The 7,719-nt window shown below is 46.6% G+C and overlaps 1 protein-coding gene across 4 annotated transcripts in view; it reads left to right on the top strand.

The window, feature by feature from the left end:
* Positions 1-328: 328 nt before the first annotated feature.
* YAP1 (Yes1 associated transcriptional regulator) overlaps positions 329-7,719 on the top strand; it is an 88,333-nt gene continuing 80,942 nt past the window's right edge. For 2 of the 4 annotated variants that reach the window (XM_064718526.1, XM_064718536.1), the window contains exons 1-2: positions 330-960; positions 3,863-4,110. In XM_064718526.1, coding sequence (XP_064574596.1) covers positions 637-960; positions 3,863-4,110 — 572 coding nt within the window. In that variant the 5' untranslated portion in view covers positions 330-636. Of the gene's footprint in view, positions 961-3,862; positions 4,111-7,719 lie in introns of all 4 variants that reach the window. The other 2 variants (XM_064718516.1, XM_064718546.1) reach the window with 2 other exon arrangements.

Genomic DNA, 7,719 nt, shown 5'->3' with positions numbered 1-7,719 from the left:
CGCGGGAGGGGACGGGCGGGAGGGGTCCCGGGCCCATGCCCCCTCCGGGCCGGGGACAGGGAAGCGCGGCCGCCCCTCCCCACCCCCTCGCGGAGCGGCCTCCTGGAAGTTGGGATAGAAGTTAGGGAGAAAGAAAAGTTGTGGTTGGCGGCAGCGGGCGGGCGCGGAGCGGGGGGCGGTGCGGGCCGGGCCGGGCCCGCGGGCGGAGCGGGGTCCGGGGGGGCCGCGCAGCGCCCCGGGCGGGAGGCGGTGCGGGCGGGCGCGCGCAGGAGCGCTGCGAGCACGGGCTGCCTCGCTCGGATACGGTGCGGGCGGGCTCAGGAGGGGCGGAGCCGGCGGCGGAGAGTGATTCGGGCGGGCGTAACTGCGAACTTTTGTTTGGTGTGTTGTGTGAGTTAGTTTCCGCCGCCGGGACAGAGGCGCCGGCCGGGCTGGGCCGGGCTCGGGGAAGCGCCGCACGGCCAGAGTTGTTTTGCCAGTTGCCGCGGGCGGGTCGGCTTCCCCACCGAGGGGTGAGAGGCACCGGCGACAGCAGGACGAACCCGCGGCCCGGGGAGCGGGGCATGCGGGACTGGGAATCCGGGCTCTGAGCCGCCGAGCCCCGCCAGGGAAGCGCCGGGGGGTCCCGACGGAGCCATGGATCCTGGGCAGCCTCAAACGCAGCAGCCGCCGCAGGCAGCGCAGCCCCCGGCCTCGCAGCAGCAGCAGCCGCCGCCGCAGCCCCCTGGCCCGGTGACGGGGGCCCCGGCCGGCGCGGCGCAGCCCCCGGGTGCGGGGCCCCCTCCGGCGGGGCACCAGATCGTCCATGTGCGGGGCGACTCGGAGACCGACTTGGAGGCGCTGTTCAACGCAGTGATGAACCCCAAGGGCGCCAACGTGCCACACACGCTGCCCATGCGACTGCGGAAACTGCCCGACTCCTTCTTCAAGCCGCCCGAGCCCAAGGCCCACTCCCGCCAGGTGAGGGGGAGGGAAGGCAGGGGCCCGCGCCGCGGGCGGGCGGGGGGCGGCCCGGCCCGGCCGTGCTCCCCCTCCCCGCCGCCGAGCTCCTCCCGGGGGAGGCGTGTGGGGGAGGGGGCCGGGGCGGGAATCCACGGGGCCGAGCGGGCGGGGGGCGCCCGGCCGCGGCTGTCGGGGCGCTCTCTGCCGCCCCCACACCCCTTTATTTGTTCTTCCCCTGGGGCAGCGCCGCCTCCCGCGCCCCGAGACGCCGCTGGGGCCGGGGCCGCGGCGGGAGGGCGAGCGAGTGCTGGCCCCGTCCCGGTCTCCAGCGGGGCCTCGAACTCCACATCCGCTCCTTGGCTATCTCGGCCTCACCGGGAGGGCGACAGTGGGGGTGAGACCCTAAAACTTCGGTGAAAACGCTTCGCTTTGAATGTCGCTTTGCGGTCCAATACCTTGCCCTCTGTGGAAGGGGTCGATGAAGTGGTGCCAAACCTACAGCCCCTCGCCCCGTCAGACAGTAAATATGGATGTGACTTTTCCACCATTTCAGCACGGCGCTGGGTTGAGTAGGCTTAACCCCCCCACATACACAGGCACGCACATCCGAAGTTAATGCCCGAGCCAGACGCCAGGTCCGACGGCGTCCAGGGTCCGCCGGGCGCAGTGCCGCATCCCGGGCAGCGGCGGCAGCCTGGGAGCGGGGCTCGGAGCCGTGGGGCCTCCCTCGGCCGGGCCGGGCCGGGCCGGGGGAGGGAGCGATGCGGGCAGGGCCGCGCAGGGAGCGGGGGAGGGATGCGGGGCAGGGCTGGGAAGGGGCGGGGCAGCGCCGGGGGGAAGGGGCGATGCGGGGGCAGGGCCGAGCAGGAACGGGGTGGGGAATGCGGGGCAGGGTGGGCGCTCGGCCTCAGGGAGCTTTTGGTGTTTAAGCAGAGGGACTTTTGTACCGAGACCTAAGTGCTGGTGTGAATACGAGGGCCAGCTACTGCTGTTAACCAACGCTTTGGATGGAGACTGTGCATATGTAGTCAAGTGTTATTAAGTAATGAACTTAGTTGCTAAGCTATAAAATTAGTTTTATTATTGGCTATTGTCACTTTATCTGTGTAGCTAGTAAGGGTGAAACTCGCTGTGTACTGGTGCCGTGTTGTTAAGGGCCTGTCAACCTTTCCATTATTAAACTTCTGTTTTGAACGATTTATAACTTGACTTCAGAAGTTCGTTCCAGGCTGAACCTTGGCACGTACTCTCCCAGCCTAGGAGTTAATTCATTTTCCAAATACTCGAAAAAGCAGTCTGGCCTTCATATAGGAATACTGAAAAGAAAATTGGAAGGGGTGGAGCTGATCTGCTTCTGTAGTTTTGCTAGCTTCTGAGTTGCAGACGTTTAATAACATACTGAAATCCAGCAAGGAATAAGGGGTTTATGTATAGTGTTCTCCCAGCTTGTGCAAATCTCATTGCGGTTCCATTGTGTAGACATTGGGTAGACGTTCTTACGCTATGTCTTGTTTAATACAGTAACTGCAGTTAAATAGCTATCGTGTTTGAAATGCACTAAAAGTGCATTTAGTGCATTGAAATGCACTAAAAGTACAACTTTTGGTTGTACTTTTAGGCTTAGTTTTATATTCCTTGTGTACGTTAATCTGGTCTGTAAAGTATATCTGTATTTAGTTGGATCACTGTTCCTTGTACCACTCAGTGGTTCCTAAAACATTAACTTGAAATCCAGCTAAAGCAAGAGAGAATAATTTGCTTCATTGTGGATTGTTTTCAATTTTCCTTTCTGTTTAATTGTGCCACATAAACATTCAGCTTAAAGAAAAGGTCTCTCTTTTCTATAAATCTGTGATTCCCAGGAATTTAAATATTGCAAATCCACTCTTTTGTCTGGATGTAAGTGCAAACTGATTTGTTTCCAGTTGCACACATGGAGCTTCATGTGTGGTTGCATACAGATGGAGTGAAGCAGAACTGTAAGAGTGTGTAAGTGGGGCCTCTTATGGTGTAATACCTTGTGTAGAGAGGTGTGACAGGGACTGATACATGCATCTCATTATAGGTGTCAATGTTGTTCTGGTCTGTCTATGAAACCAGTTAATTGGTAAATATATTTTTTAAAGCCAATTTTACTTTAACCAGGTTTTCAGAGCTGCGTTTTCCATGTTGGATGTGTATTTAGTACTGGCAAGGACTTTCTGTGTACTTATGAGTGGTGACTCCGGTGAATGGGTTTGTGAGTCATTTCTGGTTGACTGGTTCAACTGTTTGCTGAAGCTTTGCTTTGGATAAAGCATGGACAGACTCTTTATATCCTCAAAAGTTCGAGTTATTAGGAAATGTTATGTTCAGTCTTCTTGTTTAGGTTTTTTTAATGGTTGAATTAATGAGTCTTCCTCCATTGGAACTGGCTGCTGCCAGTTGGCATTTCACTATTGCTTTTCTCTTTGTGTGATCTTTTAAACCCCTACGGTCTGGGGGTGGGGTGGTGTGTGCATCTACTTGAATCCCCACACCCCCACTTGAAAAGGAGAGTGGGAAATTAACTCCTCCAGCAGAAAGTGGGTGTGATGGTAGGGAGTAGGTGCAGTCCAGTCACAAACCACTCAATGCACTGAACGAGATCTGCTGACTGCAGGCAGGTTTCTTCTTAACCCTGTGCTGAGGAGAAAGAACTTTAGTTTCAAAATAAAACTCAGGGCTCTCAACACTTAATATTTCTTGACTTGCACAGGGGTTTTTAACCAAACTACATGGAGGCTTGCTTGAACAGTTACAACTGGCAAATAAGCAGAACTTTAGAACAACTGAGCTATGAATCTCTCCTGAAATGTTCCTTTAAAGCGAAATGTCTTCTGACAGCTGCACTTCTACTGAAATATAGGAATCCTAATAAAAATAATTTCACTCCTGGCAGGCCAGCACTGATGCCGGGACAGCAGGAGCCCTGACCCCACAGCATGTCCGAGCTCATTCCTCTCCAGCATCACTGCAGCTGGGAGCTGTTTCTCCAGGGACACTTACACCCTCTGGAGTAGTGACTGGGCCTGGAGCTCCATCTTCTCAACACCTCCGCCAGTCTTCTTTCGAGATCCCTGATGATGTACCTTTGCCACCGGGTTGGGAGATGGCCAAGACACCATCTGGACAGAGATACTTTCTTAAGTAAGTAAAATTTCTTTTTAATTAGCTGTATCTCTGTCTCTTTTTTTTTTTTTTGTTGGGATATGTACATTTTTTACCATCTTAGAATGTCAGTAAATTTCATTGTGTTTAGAATATGTATTTTTAAAAACATGCTTTGTGATTTTAAGTAGGGGACCCTACCACTTCAGTGTTTCTCACATATCAATTCTGCTGTTTCTGAAAACTGTATGGTACTCTATGAATATTTGTCCTATCTTAATCTTATCTAAAGAATGTTATCCATCATATTGTGTACTAAAAAAATTAGTGAAATTAGCATAGTCGTTCTTGAACAGTGAGACTTTTGGATTTGCTGAATATTGTCAGAGTTATCATGCAGGTCAAGATACGTTTTACTTCATTTTAATAATACAGATGTAAAAATACAGAGTTAACTTTAGAGAGTATTGGAGTGACAGTATGTCAGGACTTCTAATATTTTGATTAAAGACAATTGTTTAAATACACAACCAAAATGTTTTTTGCCTACTCTCTCTTCCTGAGGTAATTAACATATCTGTTTGATTACTGTATTTGTGTTTATAAATTAACTCATCTACATTCCTGGCAATGAAGAGGAAATTTCAGAATTTCTAACATTGTTTCATGTTCCTAGAGCTGTAACTTTCCCACACAGTGAAATTAGTATCACCTTTTCCATAGCTGAAGAAAGTTAGACGTGACACCCAGTCCATCAGGAATGACTTTCTTTTATTCTGTGCAGTTTTCGAAAACAGCAGGGACTTGTCCTTCATTCTGAAAATGTGCCCACCAAGACCATAACTTGCCCTCAAATACTTTGACTATACTTTGAACTTTTTATTTAACAGCAAGTCTCTAAATAACCCATTGTATGTCATTTGCAGAGTGGCAAGACGTAACACAGTGTTACTTACTTTGTTTCAGCCCAGAAAAACGTATTTATTACTACCTTTCCCTCTCAAACACTGTGATTAATACCTGCATCTGATTGAAATAGTTGAGCTTGTAGCTTCAAAAATAATAACAAATCTACATTGTCTGCAATGAAAATTGAACTGGCAGAACTTCTTAAAAATGTTTCTTGTTCCTGTAGCTGTGGTATTTCCATACAGAGAAATTTGCCTTTTCTTTTTCAACCAAAAAGAGGGTGCAGTACTTGTCTGAAATTTTTTGAGCCTGGAGGTTCCCTTTTGAACACAGTCATTCTCTATTAGAAATGTGAAAATAAGCATTAGCTATAGATCTTGAAGATGTGATATTTTCTTTGGTGAAGTTTAACAGATCAGTATGCTCTAGAATATGAGCTCTTCAGCAGGAGCAAGTAGAAGGTTTTTTTGAACTGTGTAATTTATGCCATTTGAGAAGTGTAGCTCATTGACCCTTGAGAAAAGAACAGAATGAGTTTTGAAATGAAAAACAAATTTTTGTTTTGACTGTGTTAGTGAGAGCTCTTAAAGAGCACCTTATGAAGCATGAAAAATAGATATTTGATTTTAAAGTTTTACTGCCACAAGTGTTTATTCTTGATAGCACTATCAATTTTACAGAAGATCAAAGAGTTTAAGAGACAAAATTGTCTTCCTGTTCTTCTAATGAATTTTTTTAATTGTGCTCATTCAGGTGAAATTAGACTGAAAGATTTATTCTTGGAAAGCTTTTTCTGCAGTTTGATTATTACCACAAAAATCTTTCCTTTTTCTTTTGCAAGTTTTTTTGTCCTTTCTTGGTGTCCTGGTATCCATTTCAAAGGGTCAGGTTTCAGCAAGAACAATAAAGAGCCTGAGACTGGAAAGTACACACAAGTCTGGCAAACTCATCTGCATGAGCAAGATCGTTTGTTCTCAAGCAGACATCCAAAGTAAATGATTGAAAGAGCTGCTAGCTGTGAAGGATGTGTCTTGAAGGGGAAAGGAGTGGAAACAAACCAGGTTGTTAGGAAAAAAAATAAAGGCTGTGCTTTTTGAACCTCTCCCTGCTGGGTCACATGCTGACCTCGGGAGATTTTAAACAGTGTAATGGGCTGTTTCCTTTTGGCTTTCCTTGGGTGATACTCTGGTATGGGAGAGTCTAATGAGGACAGCTCTGCTCACACTTGAAGAACATTTGTTCATAAAAGGTTGCTTAGTACTATGTGCAGGTAAGATCCACCAGCTTCATTGGAGTTTTTTGAGATTTGTAAAAAGCAATTAAAGTACTAGCACAACATTTGCTCTGTATGTATAGCAAGCTGAAAGAAATTTAAGACTAGTTTTGAGTAGCAAGTTTTATACTAAAGGTTTTTTCCAGTGATGAGTGGTAAGTTCTAGTTCACACCTACAAGCCTGCTAAAGCTCTCATCTTGCCTGGTTATACCTTAAACATTTTCTTGAAATGTGTGTACTAAGATTTCTGATTCTAAATCACCTTTAATGTGGTTCCTTCTACCATATGCAGATTTTTAGAGTCTCTTCAAGTATTCAGCTTTTTTTCTTCATTGGCTGCATCACTCCTTGTTTCCAATTGCTCCATGAACAGTCTGGCAATCAGGCTCTAGAAACATCTTTGCAGAATAGGTAACAATATTAGATTCTTTCCAGATGTCAGTAAGCCCTATGGTTATAGTTATCATAATATGCTACAGTACAAAGAGAATAATGCAAAATTGAGTACCATACTTAATACACTCTGGAATTACAGTCACTTCCACTAATCAGTGGGTCAAGCACTGCAAACACAGTAATTTGTGCAAAGAAATGAAAATAGTGTATATGGGAGAGAAAATACTTAATCATCTGTTTGTGTGTGTATTTATAGAGATAGATGCACAGAGTTGTTTGGCCAGATATTTTATATACACACCCCATGTAGCCATGCACATTAAAACAAGGTGAGGGCAGTACTATAGGGTTTGAACAAGAACTACTCTTGTAAATTAGACTATCATCTGGATAAATAGACCCCCTTATGTATGAATGCCCAACATATGATTTGCCAGAATTCCACTTACTAGCAATTCATCTCACTGTTATGGGTAGTAATGCTGAGTTTCATTTTCCCTTAGTGATGATTTTGGGCAGTGGGTTAAGGCCTGCTAACTGTACAGCTGGTAAAACTATTTTTTAGTGATACTGCTCCTTCAGTGGAGCTCATAAGTTAAGACTTGCTGGTTAGTAAGTGGTCACATCTGAGTCATCTCTCACTGATGTAGCCCATTCTTAAACATACAGTAAAGAAGCCGAGCTTGGTTTGTGTGGTGATGTCAATTGCATTGCTTTTTAACCACTTCCTGTTAGCCAGCTGCTGCTTGACATTTCGGTGAACTGTGCAGAAAGATAGGGAATCGCTCTCGAGGCAAAAGATAATGTGCAATGGGAATAGCAGACAGCAGCTTGCAGAAAGAATAAACAAATTTTGTTCAGTTTTAGAATTACTCTTGGATCATTTTAAATTAGAGTTATGCTCTTAATTCTTACAGAGCTTGTGTAATACTTCTGTTGTTGTAGTGTGAGGAGAAGTTAACTGATTGTCCAGCAAACAAGTCTCGTAATTATTTTTCCTACAGGAAGTAGTTCTTGCAAGCAGTTTATCAACAACTTCCTATTTTTTTCTGTGAAGTGTTGAATGACT

This window comes from Zonotrichia leucophrys, chromosome 1 (genome assembly GCF_028769735.1).
Source record: "Zonotrichia leucophrys gambelii isolate GWCS_2022_RI chromosome 1, RI_Zleu_2.0, whole genome shotgun sequence".
In the NCBI taxonomy this organism is placed as follows: domain Eukaryota; kingdom Metazoa; phylum Chordata; class Aves; order Passeriformes; family Passerellidae; genus Zonotrichia; species Zonotrichia leucophrys.
Note: the sequence above shows the minus strand (reverse complement) of the source record. Positions and strands in the feature narration are given on the sequence as shown.